This window comes from Carcharhinus amblyrhynchos, chromosome 16, assembly GCF_965287045.1.
Source record: "Carcharhinus amblyrhynchos chromosome 16, sCarAmb.v2.hapA, whole genome shotgun sequence".
Classification (NCBI taxonomy): Eukaryota; Metazoa; Chordata; class Chondrichthyes; order Carcharhiniformes; family Carcharhinidae; genus Carcharhinus; species Carcharhinus amblyrhynchos.
Genome location: NC_137339.1, coordinates 51,057,667 through 51,079,295, shown reverse-complemented (window position 1 = coordinate 51,079,295; position 21,629 = coordinate 51,057,667). Strand labels below are relative to the sequence as shown.

General features: G+C 41.7%; 1 protein-coding gene across 2 annotated transcripts in view; it reads left to right on the top strand.

The window, feature by feature from the left end:
* Positions 1-20,568, top strand: part of LOC145354007 (bactericidal permeability-increasing protein-like) — a 33,999-nt gene extending 13,431 nt beyond the window's left edge. For both annotated transcript variants that reach the window (XM_080205082.1, XM_080205083.1), the window contains exons 6-16: positions 1,189-1,252; positions 1,382-1,442; positions 3,077-3,168; positions 4,783-4,959; positions 5,323-5,382; positions 5,526-5,693; positions 5,791-5,858; positions 13,972-14,014; positions 15,672-15,735; positions 18,360-18,436; positions 19,615-20,568. In XM_080205082.1, the coding sequence (XP_080061208.1) occupies positions 1,189-1,252; positions 1,382-1,442; positions 3,077-3,168; positions 4,783-4,959; positions 5,323-5,382; positions 5,526-5,693; positions 5,791-5,858; positions 13,972-14,014; positions 15,672-15,735; positions 18,360-18,436; positions 19,615-19,656 (916 nt within the window). In that variant the 3' untranslated portion in view covers positions 19,657-20,568. The remainder of the gene's footprint in view (positions 1-1,188; positions 1,253-1,381; positions 1,443-3,076; positions 3,169-4,782; positions 4,960-5,322; positions 5,383-5,525; positions 5,694-5,790; positions 5,859-13,971; positions 14,015-15,671; positions 15,736-18,359; positions 18,437-19,614) is intronic.
* Positions 20,569-21,629: the final 1,061 nt, after the last annotated feature.

Genomic DNA, 21,629 nt, shown 5'->3' with positions numbered 1-21,629 from the left:
ATTTCTGCACCTTCCAACCTATTCTGAACCTAAAGAAAGAATTAACCACAGAGAAATTCAATGGAGTCATCAGAGTTTGATTGTGCAATGCTCTGTTTAACGTTCTTACCAGAAGACCTACATCAAATATTCTTGTGCAAGTTTGGACCAGTCCTGCTCAATAGATACAGGAGGAATGTTGAAAGTCTTGGCTGGAGATGGAGTTCCTGCAATGGCACCAGAATAATTGCTGTGGTAACCTGACTTACAGGGGCCACACGATGACACAGTGATTAGCACTGCTGTCTCATAGTGCCAGGGGTCTGGGTTCAATTCCTGCATTAGGTGGCTGTGTGTAGTTTGCACATTCTCCCCATGTCTGTGTGGGTTTCCTCCAGGTGTTCTGGTTTCCTCCCACAGTCAAAAGGTGTGTGTGTTAGGTGAATTGAGGTGAATTGGTCATGCTAAATTGTCCCTTAGTGCCAGGGGGGCTAGCAGGGTAATATGTGGAGTTACAGGGATAGGGCCTGAGTGGGATTGTTGTCAGTGCAGGCTTAATGGGCCAAATGGCCTCCTTCTGCATAGTGACAGGGGTTCCCTTCTATTCGCTGAGACATCTGTCATCCTAGATGGGTGTAAAAGATCCCAAGGCACTATTGAAAGAGGAGCATTAGAGTTCGTCCAGTGTCCTCAAATCGGTATGCGTCAACAAAAGACACAGATGGCCAATGCATCTCATGGGTGTTTGTGGGAGTTTGCTGTGCACAAATTGGCTGTTTCCTACATTACAAGAGTTATACTCCATAAGTACTTAATTGACTGTCCCAAGTTATGAAATACCCTTTAAAATTGCAAGTTCCTGCTTTACTCCTTAGTTAAATGCTTCCAGTATTCATTAAGTTTGCCATTCTATACTGTAATTGAGGTGCCTCTTGTGATTCTTCGCATTGATGTGTTTGGATTTTGTTGGGTTTAACTGTAATGTTACACCTCACTTCGATTTAGTTAGACTTGATGATGACGTCAGGTGACTTGCTCACACAAAGAGAAGCTAATAAACTGTCTGGTAAATTTTATTTCACTTAACCGAGAGTTTGGCAGCATATTTGAGAATGACTTTGAATCCTATTTGAATTCTAAGAGCCTGCTGTACACAAGGTGTAAAGATTTCACTACTTCGACCTAATGTAGCTTTTTTAAAATTTACAGCTGGCTGTACAATCTCTTCTCTAGCTCATTGGAGAAACCCATTCGCTCTTCTCTGAACCGAGAGGTACATATCCAATTGCACTTTGAATAATTCAGCTACTAGTTTCTAGTGTTTGTAGTAACACTACAAACCATGGTCTGGTTCAATCATCTGTTAATCTTCCAATTGCCATTTTCTTTATTTTTCTTACAGATTTGTCCAAAAGTCTCCACTGCAATCAATGGGCTAGAACAACATCTGAAGACCATGCAGCGTATGTTCATCTATTGTTCACAAACTCTTTCTCTGCCTTCGCATCCACACCCACAACACCACCCCCCCTGCCAATCTTCCAAGGGTGATATATTGTCCTCTGGTATTGTGTCCAAGTGGCTAGATCTTCACTTAGTTAGTCAGAGTTGACCTATTAAAACAAAAAGAAGAAAATAAAATGTAGAAATTAATAGCTGAGCCCAATCCTAGCCTACTGACCAGCGGAAATCACTGGATAATTATCAGCAACAGGAATCCTGGTTGATTTCTCCAATTTCCACCTCCAGGTTGTTAATAATAATTCCCAAGCTGAGTTTGACTAACTGGGAATCACAGATTTCTCTGGTGTCTATCAGTGGAACATTGGCTTTCGGTTAGATAATCCCATTCAGATGATTGTCTCTTATTCTTCCCTACGTGGAAAAAAAATCCCCTCTTCTTTTTCTACAGTGGAAGAAAGGAAAGCCTCCTTCATGGCCTCAGAGTGTAGTCATTACTGTAATGTAGCAAGCTTTTCACACAAAGATCCCACAAACAGCACAAGACAATGGCCAGGTAACCTTTTTAGTTGTGGCTGAAAGAAAAATGGTGGCCTGGATACCAGGGGAACTCCCCACCCACTCCGCCACTTCTTTGATGTTGTGCTATTTCACCTGAAAGATGGCTCCCCTAACAATGAAACACTCTCTGTGCCATGGCTGATACTTGATCAGTGTTCAATGATATAGGTTTTAGAAACATTTTAAAGACGATACATCTTTTTTAAAATAATTCTGAGAGTGGAGCATATTTGTTAGGAGTTTGGTTTCTAATGATGGCAAGAGGGAATATGGAACGAAGAGTTACCTAGAGTTAGAGGGTCAGAAGAGGTACACAGAGATGTGCCAAACGGAAGCTCACTGAGGCCGAGCAGAGGTTTGAAATCAGAGCTAGGATCTTGAAGTTATTTGCCAATGAACCTGGAGGGAGCCAATGAAGCTTGGCATTAAGTGGGCAGAATACAACACAAAATGAAGTTCTGAATTAACTGAAATCTGTGAAGGTTGGAAATTGAAAGCTTGGTGAAGAGAACATTTAACAGATTAATGCTCGACATGACAAAAAGATGGTTTCTACAGGTGTAGGGAATAGAAGAACTCTGTTCTATAGGTGGAATGATATAGTCTTGGCAATGGTTTAGATTAGGAGTAGATACGCTCATCTCCAGCCTAATAGGGTCCCAATGTTGGTTTTGTTTCTATTCATCATTGACCTGCAGGAACTTGCAGCCCAACAAGATGTAAAGGACATCATGACCAAGGCTAATTATACCCTCACTTAAAATCAACACAGGCACATTGGGAGCAGGGACCAAGAGTAATCCTCCACTGATGCACTACTTGAGACCTGATAATTCAGTACACGCTAGCAATCAATTGGGTTGCTGTGGCTCAGCATTACTTTACCTACGCGGATGTTGGCAGGATTGCCGAGAAGTCAATGTTGTGTGGTTTAGAAGTTCATAACTTTTAGAAAACAAGTCAGTGGAAAAGCCCAACTCCTTTGGTAGAATGAGGTTATGTGACCAATACAAAAATGATCATTTTGTAATATTCAGTCTGACATTCAATCTTCTTTTCTCTCTATGTTCTTCAGTCACTAGCCACGTTGACAAATATGCTGCAATTGAATATTCCCTGGTTAATCCAATTGCTATCACAAACACATTCATGGACCTGGATCTTAAGGTATCCACCGATTTTGTGTGTGTGTGTGTGTGTGTGTGTGTGTGTGTGTGTGTGTGTGTGTGTGTGTGTGTGTGTGTGTGTGTGTGTGTGTGTGTACACATATGTGTGTGACTTGTTTCTGTGTGTGCAAGAGGAATTTTCTGAAGTGCCTTGTATATTTTGAACCTCACTCAACGAATACATAGACTGTGAAATACAGCACATAGTTTTAAGTACAAAAAAGAATTTATTTGCTAATGCATGCATCAGGAGAGAGACATAGTCAATAAGGGTTGACTGTCCTCTCTGAGCTAATATTGCTAGGTAAAATTATTATGTTATTCTGAACATTTCAATATCCCACCCTGTCTTGTCAATCAGACCGGAGGGCCCAATCACAACATTATCCATTATTAGCCAACATTCCACCTGTCAACAGGAATAGGAGATTATTAGCTTATTGCCCATGTAGGTTCTTTCCCCTTTACCTAGGAAATCTAACTCATGTAATTACTATAACCAAGGCCACAGTTAACATCTGTGATTTTTAATTGATGAAAGGAGTCACTCTTTTGTTGGAACCAGGACCTCCTTTGTCAGCTTGAGAGACTGCTCCAGCCCCGCTACCCACGAATGAATTTACTCCCTTAAATACCAGGCCTGTTAAACTTATATTTCACATATCCAAAAACAGATAACAGAAGTTGCGTTTCTATGCTCCATTGTGTTAAAAGAATTTGGCCTGTCTACCACTGTGTTTCCCATCATGCTTCATTCAGAATAAAGCTGGCCAAGACGCACAATACATATATATTGAAAATACAGTTTGAGCTTATAATACTTGGTTAATTTGTGGTTATACGGTTTATAATATCTTTGCATACTTTGTTCCAGGCACATTGTGAATGGCACTTTATAATTATCTTAACCTAATCTACTTATTATAGTAAACTAAAATGAAGAGCCTCATACTAAGAATTCTATACTACCCCCATCAGTGTGTGCGTCTGTGTGTGTGACATTGTGACAGTGTGTGCGTGACAATGTATGCGTGCACGTGCGCGACATGGGGGGGAGGCGTGTGCTTGCGCGACATGGGGGGCCTGAGTGTGCAACATGGGGACGGGGAGGAGGGGGCTGTGTGTGAGACAGTGTGCGTTTATCCTTTTGTGACTCTTACCCATAAGCCATTTTTTTCAAGCTATTTTTCAGTAATCCCTCATTTGTATGTATTGGTATCATTTTGGGGACCTACATTGTATGTTCTTGGAGGTTTTCCTCTACTTTGCTGAGTTCAGTGGGTTGGTTTGTTGGGTAAGTCACCAGTAACCTACAAAGTAATGTCAAATGTAATGATCTGAGTGAGGTATGATTTAGATTCTAACATCTGTCTCTTCAGATGTTTTCTGTCAATCTGCTCTGAGATCACTTTTTTTGCTGCATTTTCTGCCACAGGCTCTGAGTGCTCAGAAGATTATCTGTACACTAGGGACTTGGAAAAAGACTGAATAGATATATCTAAGGAACAAAATTTGCCAACTCTACAAACATCCCATCACAATCACCTAGTGCCTCTAATAATAAAGAGTATGCATTGTATAACTGAAGGTTGACATATTAAATCATTTTTTTCAGGGTGAATTTTATAGTGTGGCACAGCATAAAGAACCTCCCTTCAAACCACCCCCAATTAGCCTCTCCAAACAAGATGGTCACATGATGTACTTGGGATTGTCAGATTTCTTTGCGAATTCAGCTGGGTTTGTCTATTATGGAGCTGGTGCTTTGCGCGTGAACATCACTGATGACATGGTACGTACAGATTGTTCTTTCAATCACAACCAGAAAAGTTGCTGAGGTAGTTCCTCCTGTTTGGCAGACACTTATCATTTCAAATTCCACTGACTGGGTGAGATTTTAATGGAATGTTACCGGTTATTGGAAGGTTACATCATTGGAGGAATATCTATTTTATGTTGCTGAACAACTGGAATATAAAATTAATCTGGGGCAGCTATTACTGTGAATTTGGACTGGATGGTGGGTGGTTAGAATTTCAAAAAAATGGAAGCCACACGGCATGATGTGTTGAACAAACCAGTTACAAATTGTTTGATACATTATCTCACAAGGTACAGTAACAGCTTTAGTTAATTGACTTTTTGTTTTCACCAGATTCCAAAGCAATCTCCTATCAGATTAAACACATCAAGTTTCAGTATTTTAATACCTCAGGTAAGTGTGCCCTGAAGTTTGCAGCATTTACTACCTGATAATAAGGGACCTTACTCGCTCGACCCTGAGCACTACCTCTTGGCGACACTTTGTATCTATTCTTAAGGGGAAGAAGATGATTAATAGTTTGTACTTGTGTCCAGGTGGGGAAACTCTATCCCAACATGCTGATGTTAATGAACCTCCATGCCAACCAACAGCCTGTTCTGAAGGCTGCAACAAACAACATCACCGTTCAAGCATGTGGTGCTATCGATACATTTGCAATCCTTCCTAATTCATCACTTGCACCACTTTTTGTCCTGGATATTGTGAGTACAGTTGTGAAATCTTGTTTGGCTGAGATGCTTTTTAATGCGTTTACAATTGCCACGAGAAATGTTATTATGTCCTTTTAACTGTTAACAGTGCACTAGTGTGTCCGTTAAGATGGCTATCTCTCATATGAAATTGATTGGATCGTTGAAACTCAACAGGTAAGAAAGAAAATCTTTCATTTATATAGCAGCATTCATGGGATCAGTCACAGGTGTTATATAGGGACTGTGGCAGGCCATTGCACAGAGCAAGATAAAATTACTCGATAGTTTCATGTGGTGATGTTGGTTGAGAGGTCAACCTCAGAGAGTACAAGGTGCCCCAGCTTAACATCTGTGCAACTGGTAAAAGGTGAGACCACATCTGGAGTGCTGTGAGCAGTTTTGGTGCCCTTATTTAATGAAAGATATTATTTCACTGGAGGCAGTTCAGCAAAGGTTCATAGGATGATCCCCGATATGAAGGAAAGGTTGAACTGTTGGGATTCTACTCAGTGGAATTCAGAAAAATGAGGTGTGATCCCATTGAAACACATGGGATTCTTAAGGGTAAATGCTGAGAGAATGTATCCCCTCCTGGGAGAGTCTAGGACAGGAAGGCATAGCTTCAGAATAAAGGGGCACCAGTTTAAGGCTGAGATGAGGAGGAATTTATTTTCTCAGAGGGTTGTGAATCTTTGAAATGGATGTGAGGAAAATTGGATCAACCATGATGCTATTGAATGGTGGACAGGCTCGAGGGGCCGAACAGCCTACTCCTATTCCTATTTCTTCTGTTATCTCCTTCAAGTGATCTTATTTCTGACAGTGCAGCTACTGCCTCAGTATTACACTGGAGTGTCAGTGTAAATTTTCTATTCAGTATTCTGGAGAGTGGCTTGAACTAGAGTGGCACAGTGATTAGCACTGCTGCCACACAGTGCCAGGGACCTGGGTACAATTCTCAGCTTGGTCACTGTCTGTGCAGAGTTTTCATATTCTCCCCATGGCTGCATGGGTTTCCTCCCACAGTTGAAAGATGTGCGGGCTAGGTGAATTGGTGATGCTAAATTCTCCCTCACTGTACCCGAACAGGTGCCGGAATGTGACAACTAGGGGAATTTCACAATAACTTCATTGCAGTGTGAATGTAAGCCTATTTGTGACACTAATAAATAAACATTGACTTTAAACTAGCAACTGTGTAACTCAGACAAGAGTGCTATCCATTGAACCACGCCTGACAAGGAGTAAATTGTTAATTTTTATACTGAATGCACAGAGCTACCAATTGCCAGCCACATAAATGAATTTACAATACACAGTTTCACTTGTTTCCTTCCTTGATGTGGGATTGAAACTAAGAAAGACTTGGATCTGAATATTGTTCTACGCTGAGCTTAAAGGCTACTGGCAATCGGCTTTAATGTTGCCAGCAATGAATATTGGATTCACTCTCGTGATTCTTAGTCACTCCTACGGAAATGAGTGAAAGTGTGGGTATTGGGTAGGAAAGCAGCAGGACTGTAGCTTTCACTGCTGATCTCACACATGAAGTATTGCCACATGTGTGAAATAATTGGAGAGCTGCTATATTCTGACAGAAGTCGACTCCCTCATGAGGGGAGAAAGATTTTAGTTAAAAATTTTCATCTAACCCTGAAAAGAAAATATTGATTACACAGCATTGCAGGCAGTTACTGTTAAGGATCATAAATCACATTCCCCTGATGTCAACAGTTGTGTTGTATATATGGCTTTATTCCTGACTAATTAGAAACCACTATTTTTAGCACAGCTAAATTAATTGATTTGAACTGAACATGGGAGGAAACTTCTGGGAAGAAGTTGTTGACAGGAATCAGTCTTTCTAATTAATAGCCTTGCATTGGTTCCAACTGTGAATCTATGAAACCATGTACTGACAGCTCTCAGGTAATAGGAGGAAATAATATCCCACTAAAATGGGGAGAAACAGATAGAATTGTTTGTGAAAGTGCCCAGCACCAGGATCTGAAGTGGGGCTCCCAATCTTCCAACGTATCAGTCATTGGCCTGGAGTTTCCAGTCCCCCATGGTGTATTTTCTAATGGTGGATGTAGCTTATTATTGGCTGTCAATGCGATCTTCCAGGCTCGCTGATGGCTTCAACATTTTGCGTGGTTCGCCCGCCCCATCGCTAGAGAACCCGCCAAAAGGAAGGGCCAGAAAACCACACCCATTTTCTTTGGTCACTTTCCTTCATTAATTATAAAGATATTGATCTTCTGTTAAATATAGAGGCTGGTAGGGTGGAAAGGGTGTGCATGTGTGTGTGTGTGTGTAGATATATGGGAAATGGAACAGGCACTGTTGTGGGCTCTGTCAATCATGTTGGGGGAAGTTGAAGATGAAGGAAGACACATAGAAGCAGTGATTTGGAAGGTATTATTGGGTGGAATTTTCCTAAAAAAAATTGGCAAAGCCTCTGGTTCTGACTGAAAACCAGATTCTCTCCAGAAACACAGGTTTTCACTGCAGATCTTCTGAAAAAAAGAGCAGGCAGGAATGTCTGTGCCGACATTCTTGCAGTGTGGGATCTAATAGTGTTGGCAAGGCTTTCTCCACGGAAATCAGGGCACCATTTTTAGAGGGTGCCCCAATCTCATAGTCAAAGTAAAGGCTTTCAACCCCCATAAACATCAGGACCCCTGGCAGACAAGGAGAACACTTCCAACCCTAGAATACTGAGCTAGAATACCCCCCTCTCCCCCACCCACAGGCTCCACTTCTGACCCCACCTGGTAGTGTCAGGGAGCCATGTCCCTCACCATGCAGGGGCTGTCCTCAACACCACGCCCCTGGCATGGTCATCATGTCTGGTTTCTGTTTTTGGAAACCAGAAGTCATTCCCACTGGTGCGACATCACAGCAATGGGGGAAACATCTGAAGACCCAAAACAAATGGCATTAAGTTGTTTAAGAATATTTAAATCTATTCAATTTGACCATAATTAGGTTCATGCCCTTGCTTGCACATGAATCTGACTATATCACTGGCGGGGAACGAGGAAGAACACAAACTGAGATCTTGCCATTGCAAATCCCATTAAGGCCCTCTTGCAAGAGTTAATGGCCATGACAGAATTTGCACTCATCTCATCTGACGAAGGAGCAACGTTCCGAAAGCTAGTGGTGTTTGCTACCAAATAAACCTGTTGGACTTTAACCTAGCGTTGTGAGACTTCTTACTGTGTTTAGCCCAGTCCAACGCTGGCATCTCCACATCAGGATTTGCACCCATAGTGAATGGGCCCATAAAATTGCAGCCATTGTCGTTTCAGAACAAGCAGAGACAGAAATGGGAGAATGGAATTGACTCTTTACAGGAAGTGAGTGTGATCAAACATAGTCAAGGTCAAAGTCAGTGAGCCTCTGAGATTCAGTTTAAACTGTCTAGAATTATTAAATATATTTAAAACTGCAACATCATCCACTATCATTATTACCTCGGGTCCTTTGTGTCTTGCCTTCGTTATCATGCCTCTATGCAGGGATATTAAAAACCTACCTCTGGTTTTGTTTGAGTCATGTCTGCTCATGAAAATCCCATGTAGCAAATTGTATCCATACCTCACAATATTATGATTTACAGACATCGATTTAGTATTTCCTTTGTCATTTTTACTATTTCGCTAATCTAGTCCCTGCAGTTTTTGGTGATTCCTCTAAATTTACCACTGTTTATATCTACGTCTCCTTTGATCCACTTCTGTTCTTTTCAGCTATTTGTGGTGCTCCTTCCCCTTTGCCATATTAGCTTGAACTCTTCCCTACAGTAGTTGTACACAATGTTCTCAATAAGAACATTGACCCTGTCTTTGTTCGTGTGTGACATCTCCACCCCATACAGGGGTGCCTTTCCCAAGAACGGGTCCCAATGCCCCAAGAATCTGAAACCTCTCCCCTGCATACTTCCTGTTTCTGTACTTGTGTGGCACTGGGAGTAATCCTGAGGTTTACTGCCTTTGAGGTCCAATTTTTAAATCTTCTCATGGCTCCCAAAATTCTGCCTGAAGACCATCAACACTTTTTCTACATTTCCTTCCCCTAACAGAATGTTCTGTGCCCAGTTGATGAAATCCTTTACCCCAGCACCAGGGAAGTAACACACAATTGAGCAATCGTGTTTGTGGTTACACAAACATCTGCCTATGCATTTAACTGTCAAATCGTCTGTAACTACTACATTTTGAATCTCTCAATCTGCAGTCAAATCTTCCTCAGTCCCAAGGGTTTGATTCTAACTGCAATTCCTCGAGGAGTCATCATTCTCCCCAATGTTCTAAACTGAAACTCGATTAGCAAAAGCCATCATCAGTGCCTTCCTTTTACCTTACCTAGTGGTTACCCACTCTCTACCACAGAAGATATAAGTGGTGAGAGGGGTGACCACCACTTCCAGGAATATTCATCAATGAAATTCCTGGGTATAGCGCAAACCCTGAACCTAAAATTTAGAACAACTGTCATGGTTTATTTCTTGGATTCTTTCTTGCTGAACACACACTGGCTTCAAGTTACTTACTTGCTGTTTCTGTAGGTTACAAACAATGTACATCCCAGACTGACTGAAATACACCTGAGAATGTGGCAGAAATATAAAATGTTCCGGAAACCTTTGAAAATGGCTAACATTCCCCATGGATTTCATTAAACAGGTCATTAAGTGATTGAAACAGATCCATTCATAAATTCAAAATGCAGACCGGCTGGTGGCTGTTTCAGGACATGACTGTTTGAGATGTAGTCCTGAGACATATGGGGTCAAAATGGTCTTTGTTAGAAATGCAACACCGGTTCATACTGAACCAGAAACTTAGTTTTCAGAAAATGAGGCAGTGTGTGTAAGCAGGCTGCAAATTTGTGACAAACAAGATTGCATTAGTGGCAAAGGCCAGTTTCACTTTAATTGCCACTTTGTTCTGGAATATTGGCAAAGGAACTTGGAGAAATATCTTGGTTATAACTATATTAGATCAAGAGTTGGCCTAAGTGCTGTGGTACGAGGCTAACCAAGAGGCGGTTCAAAGTTCAAAGTCCACTCAAAGTGGTCAGTTGTGAGAAAGATATAGCATAAATACTCTAATATGCAATAACTGCAAATGGGTGATAAACTGTAGAAAGGACACGAGGTGACCTAGAAACTGGCTGAACCCAACATTTTGTGATAAAGCCAAAAGTGCACCTTTGCAAACTCTAACGCACAAATTGTAGTGAATGCATGAACACAGAAGTGGAGTTTCTGCACTCATGGCATGAATTAAAATGACCTCAGAAATATAAAAACAAACATTTTCCAAAAGCAGAAGCAATTAGCAGACGAGAACAGAGAAAAGATTGAAATGACACATTACTTTTGAGGTTTAGGGAAGTGAATATTTATTATGCAACAAAACAAAAGGGAAGAAGGCATCGAATAAAAACAGAAGAAACAAAGTAAATTGGAACACAATAAAGAATTAGAAAATTAAAATAGAAGTTATTTTTATTGCAGTTCTATCTGGAGTGGCGCAGCAGTTAGCACTCTGCTGCCTCACAGTGTCAGGGACCCAGGCCCTTTTCCTGAGAGTAGCCAGTCAGGGGTCAGCAGTTGTCCATTGCTTGTCAGTACCACCATGATCGCCAAAAGACACCAGGCCAAAGTGAGGGTGGGGTGGGGATCAGGATGTGGGAGAGGGAGACAGGGGTGGTTTTCGGTGCCAGTGTACTCAGCCCAGTACCAGGTCTCTCAATCAGAGCAGAGTGCCTGATAACAGGCAGTGCTGCCCCATCCAGTGTTTGTGGGATCGCCTTTAGCAGGTGCAGCTCCACTGAACTTTAACTTTAAGGGATAACGGCTCATTAATGAGTCTAGTTGACATCCTGCTGCTGATGGCTGGAACCCTACATCAGCCACTCCCACCCTTCGATTTAATCTGGTGAGGCTTTGCCATTGCTGGGAGCCTGATGCAGGACTTTTGGATGGACCCTAAGGGCATATTTATGCCCCCTCATCCAGTGGTGAAATTGGTGGTGGAGGGAGCATGGTGCAGACCCCATGGTGCCTTACCCCCTCTGCCTGATTAAACCCAAGGTAGGAAAGCATTTGTCGGGTTTCCCAACCAGACACTAATTGTGGGCGATTAATGCTCACTTGAGGGCTTCATCCCACCATTGCTGGAATTCAACCACCGGTGGAGAGATAAGCACATGGGGTGGTCATAAAAGCACATCCTATTGTGTTTGCTTCTAGGGGCTTCCTCATTCAGAGGGACTCAGTGCCTGATAAAAGGACATGACATCTGGAAGGGTGTGGACTGTACTCTTTCTTCTGATTCCTTCCCCCTTAATCAGTGACCACCCCCTCTCTCCGCAACAAAGGGGAGGTGATGGCCTAGTGGTATTCTCAGTAGAAAAGGGCAACTAGGGATGGGCCATAAATGCTGGCCAGCCAGTGATGCCCTTGCCACATGAATGAATAAAAACCCCTTCCACCCTGGAGGGGTTGGCACGTCGGGGCCTCTGGAGTGCATTACTAGCAGCAGTTGCCATTCCCACTGCCATTGATGGGTATTGAAGAGCACTGATTCACTAGCAGCTCTTTGGGGGTCCTAAATTCTGAAGAGGGCTAATTCTGGTCAGTTTAATGCCTGATGGGCATTTAGTTCTGGTGGATCTTCCCAATGGAGGAAAAGTGATTCTTCAACTAGTGGGTGAGAACCCTGTCATTAACATTGAATTAGAATCCTTACAGTGCTGAAAGAGGCCATTCAGCCATCAAGTCTGTACCAGACTGCTGAAGGAGCATCCCAACCTGGCTCTCCCCTCTGCCTTATGCCCATAACACTGCATATTTATCCCCCTAACCTACAGACCCTGGGACATGAAAGGACAATTTAGCATGGCCAATCCACCTAACCTGCACATCTTTGGAACTGCCTTGTGCGAGCAAGGATGTAGACTGCGGTGCTTTGAATGAATTGAAGCATTTACTACCTCTATATACAACAACCACACAAACTTTAGTCCTGTAATAATTTCCCTAATTGCTCTGTAAAGATTTGTTCGTTCTGTTATCTGTAAATCTGAAAACGTTAATATTTTGAATAAGCTGCTGAAGCCATGAAAATAATTTGAATTAGTTTTTGAGCAAATACATTAGCCTCTGGTCCTTCGTGTTGAACATTGTCAAGAGAAGACAGCTTCATCTTAACTCTATTTATTTTTGAAAGCTATACAAAATAGACAAAAATTTCCCTATGTTTCTTAGAGACCAAGCCCATAATATTCTCACTACCAACTATTCACCTGAGATTTTCCAGGTTTGTATAGGATAGTCCCTCCATGCACAGTGCAATTGAGTGACAGTATGTCTATATAGTTTATAATAATATTGATATAATCAATGTCCTGAATGATGTGGAGATGCTGGCGTTGGACTGGGGTAAACACAGTGAGAAGTCTCACAACACCAGGTTAAAGTCCAACAGGTTTATTTGGTAGCAAAAGCCACTAGCTTTAGGTGCACTCGCTGCTCCTGCGTCAGGTAAGTGGGATTTCAGTTCACAAACAGGGCATAAAAAGACACAAACTCAAATATCAAAGTAATGGTTGGAATGTGTGTCATTACAGGTAATCAATTCTTAAAGGTACAGACAATGTGAGTGGAGAGAGGGTTAAGCACAGGTTAAAGAGATGTGTATTGTCTCCAGTCAGAACAGTTATTAAGATTTTGCAAGCCCAGGCAAGTCGTGGGGGTTACAGACAGTGTGACAAGAACCCAAGATCCTGGTTGAGGCTGTGTGGAACTTGGCTATCAGTCTCTTTCTCTGCTCTTTCTCACTGAGCCAAGTTCCGCACACATGAGGACGGCCTCAACCAGGATCTTGGGTTCATGTCACACTATCTGTAACCCCCATGACTTGCCTGGGCTTGCAAAATCTCACTAACTGTCCCAGCTGGAGACAATACACATCTCTTTAACCTGTGCTTAACCCTTTCTCCACTCACATTTTCTGCACCCTTAAGACTTGATTACCTGTAAAGACTCGCATTCCAACCATTATTTTGTAAATCAAGTTTGTCTCTTTATATGCCCTGTTTGTGAATTAAAATCCCACTCTCCTGATGAAGGAACAGCGAGCGCTCTGAAAGCTAGTGACTTTTGCTACCAAATAAACCTGTTGGACTTTAATCTGATATTGTGAGACTTCTTACAATGTCCTCCATGATATACAATGTTGTAATGTTCTTTTATGTTTCTTTTGTATAGTCTACGCTTATCCCTTGGACATTCTGATATCGGACCTTTTAAGGTAAGAAGAACTTTTTAAAAGGTCTTAAACTAATTTCATTTGAATATTGTGAAATGCACTGGGGCCAATTCTTGACAGTGCTGGAGTTGCAAACTCAGTCTTGCTGTTGAAAGCTCCATGTTGCTGTTGAAAGCTTTAGTCATTCATCATTATTTAACTGAACTGCTTGGTATGCTTTGTAGCTCACAGTTCAGACTTTCTTCGTTATTACCTGCAGCAACCCTGTTAGGTCCCTAGAGAATAGTGGGAGCTGGGAAATATTCAGCCACTTCCTGTCTCCATATCACGCACCATTTATCAACAGCTCACTTCCCTTTTTCCAATTCAAGAGGCTCATGACCATATGGGACATGGGATTTAATAGGATTGAGAGTTATAGATAGACCTGGTAGGTATGGATATGATCAGCGCAACTTGTGGGCCGAAGGGCCTGTTGTGCTGTAGTGTTCTATATTCTATGTATGGGAAAAGCTTTTGCTCTCACTCACTAGTATCACTCTTGACAGTAGTTTGGACAGTAATTGTAAATTCAATCCCAAATAGCAGTAAAAATTCAAGTTATATGCCGTGATAGTCATGATAAACCTGTAGCCCTAAATTATAAAAATATTAAACCACAGAAATATAAAATACCGTTCATGAAAACAGAATTTGAATTATTTGCTGAATGGAGAACCATGTTAATAGTCCCCTTTCACTTAAGTTTAGCTGGCCAGGATTTAGGGCCCCCAAAGAGCTTCTAGTGAATCAGAGCTCTTCAACACCCATCAAAGGCAGTGGGAATGGCAGCTGCTGCTAGTAATGCACCCATCAGAGGCCCAGGATTGCCGGGAGACTCTAGCAACAGGTAAATGGGATGGGGGAGATGTTCATTCATTCAAGGGGCAAGTGCATCACTGGATGGCCAGCATTTATTGCTCATCCCTAGTTGCCCTTCTCTCCCTGTTGTTGCAGGGGGGGGTGGTCACTTCCTAAGGAGAAGGGAGTCAGAAGAAAGAGCACAGACCCACACCCTTCCAAATGCTATGTTCCTTTACTCATGTGTAAAGGGCAGTATGGTGGCTAGCACTGCTGTCTCATAGCGCCAGGGACCTGAGTTCAATTCTGGCCTTGGGTTACTGTCTGTGTGAAGTTTGCACTTTCTCTCTGTGTCTGTGTGTGTTTCCTCCTCCAAAGATGTGTGGATTAGATTGATTGGCCATGTCAAATTGCCCCATAGTGTCAGGGGGAAATACGTGTGGTTACTGGAATAGGGCTGGATGGGATTGTCAGTGAAGGCTTGATGGGCTGAATGGCCTCCTTCTGCACTGTAGGGATTCAATGATTCTAAAGATGCACAAAGTTAGTTGAATCAAAGAGGTCCATGGGTTTTCATTTAACTTCTTTAGTGACATAGGGCTTTTAAAAAGATTTGTATTTTAAAATGTGTGTTGTTTATATTTAGGTAAAATAACCTGACTGAGGCCACGTTAAATGGGCAACTCCATGAGGCTTGCAGCACCCCCACCCAATCCATATTTGCCCATTGAACTCTACACTTTTAGTCTGTGTTCTTTACTCAACCCTGAAATTCAAACTATTGTGGTAGCGCATTGAAAAAGAAAAAAATGTTAATACTACTACTATAATAATGTTTAAATTTATTTTCTTATTGCAGGTGGCCTCACTACAGGGGTTATTGAACATTGCAGTAAAGATGGTGGTGTTACCAAAAATCAATGGTATGTCCATGGCAAGCATATCAAAGTTGAAAGTGAACAATGGTACTAAGCACATCGTAAAAAGTCTGACAACACCAGGTTTTAGTCCAACCTATTTATTTGATAATATACTCACTAGCTTTCGGGGTTACCCCCTTCGTCAGGTGAATGGAGAGTTCTGGCCTCAGACAGAGCATATAAAGCACAGACAGTTTAGAGATTACTGATTAAAATGCGAATCCTTACACCTAACCTGCTGTTCAAGACCTGAAGTGGCTGATAATGTGAGTGGAAGGAGCACTGATCACAGTTTAAAGAGATGTGTATTGTCTCCAGACAGTACAGTAAGTGAGGTTTTGCAAACCCAGGCAAGTCATGGGGGTTACAGATAGTGCGACATGAACCCAAGATCCCTGTTGAGACCGTCCTCATGTGTGCGGAACTTGGCTATCAGTCTCTGCTCAGCAACTCTGCGCTGTCGTGTGTCGTGAAGGCCGCCTTGGAGAATGCTTACCCGAAGGTCAGAGGCTGAATGCCCGTGACCACTGAAGTGTTCGCCAACAGGAAGGGTTCAGGAGAACAGTGACCACAATACCACACAACCCTGTCACAGCAACCTCTGCAAGACATGCCGGATCATCGACATGGATACCATCATCACACGTGAGAGTACCATCCACCAGGTACATGGTAAATACTCTTGCAACTCGGCCAACATTGTCTACCTGATACGTTGCAAGAAAGGATGTCCCGAAGCATGGTACGTTGGGGAGACCATGCAGATGCTACGACAACGGATGAATGAGCATCGCTCGACAGTCACCAGGCAAGACTGTTCCCTTCCTGTTGGCGAACACTTCAGTGGTCACGGGCATTCAGCCTCTGACCTTCGGGTAAGCATTCTCCAAGGCGGCCTTCACGACACACGACAGTGCAGAGTTGCTGAGCAGAGACTGATAGCCAAGTTCCACACACATGAGGACGGTCTCAACAGGGATCTTGGGTTCATGTCGCACTATCTGTAACCCCCATGACTTGCCTGGGTTTGCAAAACCTCACTTACTGTACTGTCTGGAGACAATACACATCTCTTTAAACTGTGATCAGTGCTCCTTCCACTCACATTATCAGCCACTTCAGGTCTTGAACAGCAGGTTAGGTGTAAGGATTCGCATTTTAATCAGTAATCTCTAAACTGTCTGTGCTTTATATGCTCTGTCTGAGGCCAGAACTCTCCATTCACCTGACGAAGGGGGTAACCCCGAAAGCTAGTGAGTATATTATCAAATAAATAGGTTGGACTAAAACCTGGTGTTGTCAGACTTTTTACTGTGTTTACGCCAGTCCAACGCCGGCATACCCACATCATGACTAAGCACATCACCACTTAGATCCCAACTTCTCCACAGAACCATGGAATTCCTACAGTGTAGAAGGAAGCCCATCAAGTCTGCATCGACTCTCCGAAAGAACATCTTGCTATCCCCATTACCCCATGTATTTACCACGGCTAACCCACCCAACCTACATATCTTGGGACAATAAGGGGCAATTGAGCATAGCCAATCCACCTAACCTGCACATCTTTGGAATGCAGGAGGAAATGGGAACACCCGCGCAGACATGAGGGGAACGTTCAAACTCCATGCAGTCACCCGAGGATCCACAGCTCAAAACTCATGAAATCTAGAAAAACATACTTTGCACAATGTTAATATCAGAGTTCAGTGTTCTGTTTCTGAGACTGTTCCTTAAAAAAAAAAGTTTGTTACTTATTTTTAGGGCTGATTGTAACCTAACACTCCAGGTGGAAAACCCATGCGAATCAGACGTAATGCCAGTTTTATACCTTGTCCAATATTGCACTTTGCTGATTATAATGGAGTCTAAAAAGTGTGTGTGTGTGTGTGTGTGTGTGTGTGTGTTTTATACCTGGCATTGCAACTGACCATGTCAGTCTCCACACAGACAGATTGAAATGAACCCTAACTACATTAAGAAAGAACTAGCGTAAGTTTCTCATCTTAGCGTTATATCTTTATGACATCGCAAAGTGCTTCACAACCAATAAATTACTTTTCAAATACAGTCACTATCATTGCTCACAGCAAGATTCTACAGATATAGATTGTGGAAGAATATCGGCAAGGTCATCAGTCAAATTGCCTGCTTTTCCTGAAACACTACACTTGGATCTCTTGCATCCAACTGAATTAATTTGCATTATCAATACAACACTTCATCACTTTGCTGAGTTTTTGAACTGGGGTACAAACTCTTCTGGACTCAAAGCTGGAGTTTCTTCATTTGTATTTCTTGCTGCTCTCCAGGTGACTGGTAGATACGTTGTTAATTAACACATGACTGCAACAGTGAATGTGACACCCTGGGATATTCACATACCAATTAGTTCTTCGCTCTTTAAGCATAATATAAAAATAACCTTCTAACTTGAGCTAAACTGGCATTTCCATTTTTTTCCTCAAAGATTTCATTTTTACCCTTTACCCTTGTTGAACAGTAAATGCCCAAATGTAGTGTGAACTGAAGGAATGCAGGGAATGCGAGAGGATGAAATTTATGTGAAACTATGATCATTAAGTTTTGTGAATGATATATGAATGTCATGTACTTTTTCTTTGCAGCAAGACTAGCCAATGGATTTCCACTCCCAAGTGTGGATCAGTTAAGCTTTGTAAACCCACTCCTGAAGGTGAACCAGGTAAATAACTGCAGAATACAAGATCCTCATAGTGGTATTGAATGTACTTGTATCAGTGTTAGACAATCTATTCAACTGGAAGAAACTTCATGGAGACAATTTTCCCTTAGATGGTACAAATGAGACAGTCATGTGATTTGTCTTTCTTGCCCTGTCTTGAGATGGTTGCCAATGATCACATTATGGTGTGTGGTTTCCCTGTGATTTCCAGCCAGATATTAGTGTAATCCCAGCAGAATCAAATGAAATGATGCTACAGATGGCAGAATTCTAAACATGGGTTCCATCTGTAAATACTATATGTTGGAGTATCTGTGATCGTTTAAATTGGTCTATCCAAAGCAGCTTCCAACTGCAAAACGTGCCCTGGTCCCCAGATTGGAAAGGTGATCTTCCCTTGATAATTCCAGTTTAGGCATATTCCAGATTTCCAAATGCACAGGCACCGGAGGTCACGTGCATTCACTGTTAATCATCTGAAACTACAGTCACTGTCAAAGCCTGACCCAGGTCTGTTCCTCCTCCTGCTGCTACTGCATTACTTCAAATTCAATTTAAATTCATCTAAAAAAGGATTCACTGGAATGGTGCTGGGGGTGAGGATCTTCAATTATGTGTAGATGCTAGGGAAGCTGTGCTTGTTCTCCTTAGAACAAAAATGGTTAAGGGGAGAATTAACTGAGGAATTCAAAATGATAAGGGGTCACAATAGAGTAGACGGAATGAAACTGTTTCCACTGGCAGGTTGGTTGGTAACTTGGGTGGCGGGGGGGGAAGATAATGAAGAAAAACTATTTGATACCACAAGTTGTTATGGTCTGGAATACATTGCCTGAAAATAGGCTAGAAGTAGATTTAATGGTAACATTTCAAAGAGAGTTGGATAAATTTGCTGGGCCATAGGAAATGAGCAGCAGAGTGGGATTAATTGGATGGCTTGCTCAAAGAAGCCCCACAGACCAAATGGCAGTCCCTTATGCTGTATACTTTTATGATTTATTCCATTTATTTGCACTAATGGAAAATAATTGATGGTAATATGTGTCATGTCAAACTTGGAAATGAATGGAACCAGCACTCTAGAATTAGTCTTTGTGTTTCAAAGCATGCAGCAGTGTTGTACTGAGAAAAGAGGAGGAGTCATTTGTAATGCTGTAATATTGCTGTTTTTTTTCCAGGATGTTCTGGTGATTGCGACTGACATCCATTATGGTCATTAACTAATCAAGTTAACACCCCTGCAGAACTAAACTTCCTTCATCCTCCTGTGCCTTATTAATATTTCTTGAGCAGATTCTTCGCAAAAACGCATTGATGGAAAAGACCAGACATGTGACCTCTTTGATTACCTGGCACAATCCAATCATTTCTTATGCTTACATAAGGCCATGGATTAATTTTTTTCCACATTTTTGTCAAAATATTGTCAATTTCCATTTCGACACTTTGCTTTCAATTAAGCGAGATACCTAATGGAAAAAAAAGTGACAAGATATTGGAACTAGTTTAAGTTACTGTTGTTTTGTCATCAGAAGCAAGTAATAAAATCTCACTTGGTGGGGCAAGTGAACTGTTTCAGATCAATGTTTACTTGCCCTCAATGAAGTGGATATGATATTAGGTTTGCTGAGTATGTTTGTGATGTGACTACCTGTCATCTGGTTCCTTGCAATTTTTTCCTTGTCTTTTAAACCAAATACAATATATCTCAAACATCTGGTTGCGTGATCCAACTTATCAAACCCTTGTCAGTGTACATTTGAGGTTTGAGAAACCAAGTTAACATCCCTGCAGAACTAAACTTCCTTCATCCTCCTGTGCCTTATTAATATTTCTTGAGCAGATTCTTCTCAATGGAGCATGTCCATTGACCATTGTGACATCAAGGGCTATGATCTTTTACGAGGTACCCATTGGAATCCAGAGCTATTTTCAATGCTGTTCTGCCTCCAGCCATACTAAACTTCAAAATACAAATGCGGTGAGGAAAAGTATCAATAAAACATTCCTGTACTTTACTGTGTACCCACCCAATCATAGTATGGATTTCATTGTTGACTAATAGATCATCCATGATGTTCATCTGGTGATAGGATATGCTATTTTATAATAAAAGGTGTGTTATGATCAAAGTTTAACAGCGTCGTGGCTGCTATATGCATTGTCTAAAGTGTGTATTGCTGAAACTCACCAAGGCATCCTTGACAGCCTAAAGGGCAGCAAGTTCACCACCTCGAAGTTCTTCCCCATCCTGAACTGGATAGATAATCACTGGATCTCACAATATTGTGGGAGTACTGTCACCGTTCAGCCAGTCACATAGCTGCCCATCACCAGCTTCTTAGGGCAGCTATTGATGGGCAATGAATCCTGGATTTTTTCATCAATGTTTATTTATTTGTGTCACAAGTATATTTACATTAACACTGCAATGAAGTTACTGTGAAAATCTCCTCCACGTTCTAAGAGTTAATTTAAAATTGGAAAGGGGTATAAGAAGTCATTGTGCCAGAACAAATATTCACTGGATGAAAAACTTTTAAAGTTTTATTTTGTATCTGAAATTGAAGGTGATAAATACTGGCAGTGATTGTGGTTCTGAGACTGATCAATGGAACATTATCTCCCGTCAGTATTATTGATATAAAATCAAGTGTTTATCAATGGCTTTCATATACTCTAATGTACTTAACCACCTCTAAATTTCCTGTGCCCTTCATTTCACATAATCTCAGAGCTGAGATGGCGCATAAGGAGGCCATTTGGCTCATCGTGTCTGCACCATTATAGCCCTGCACAACAGTCAATATTTGTCAAAAATATATATTTTCAATCAATGTTCAGTCTGGGTAAGGGTAATCACCTATTATTTCAGTAGCTGATTGGGTATTGGTTATTTGTAATGGTGACAAAAGCATACATACAATGACAGACAGACAAAAGACCATCTGGACTATCCAGCTTCTCCCACACACTTGTGACTCCATGTGTATCATTCCCCAACCCACCTGAAACCATGTGACCTACTGGGAAAGGTGAGAAATCAGATACCCAGGCCAAATTGGGTAAAAGAATCTGGAAAATCTCCAACCCACATGCGAGATTGAAACTAGTTCAGGAGATTACTCTGGCCCTTCATTCATTGCTGTATTCCATTTTAGTGGCTCTCCTCTCCACCCATTCCAAAGCCTCA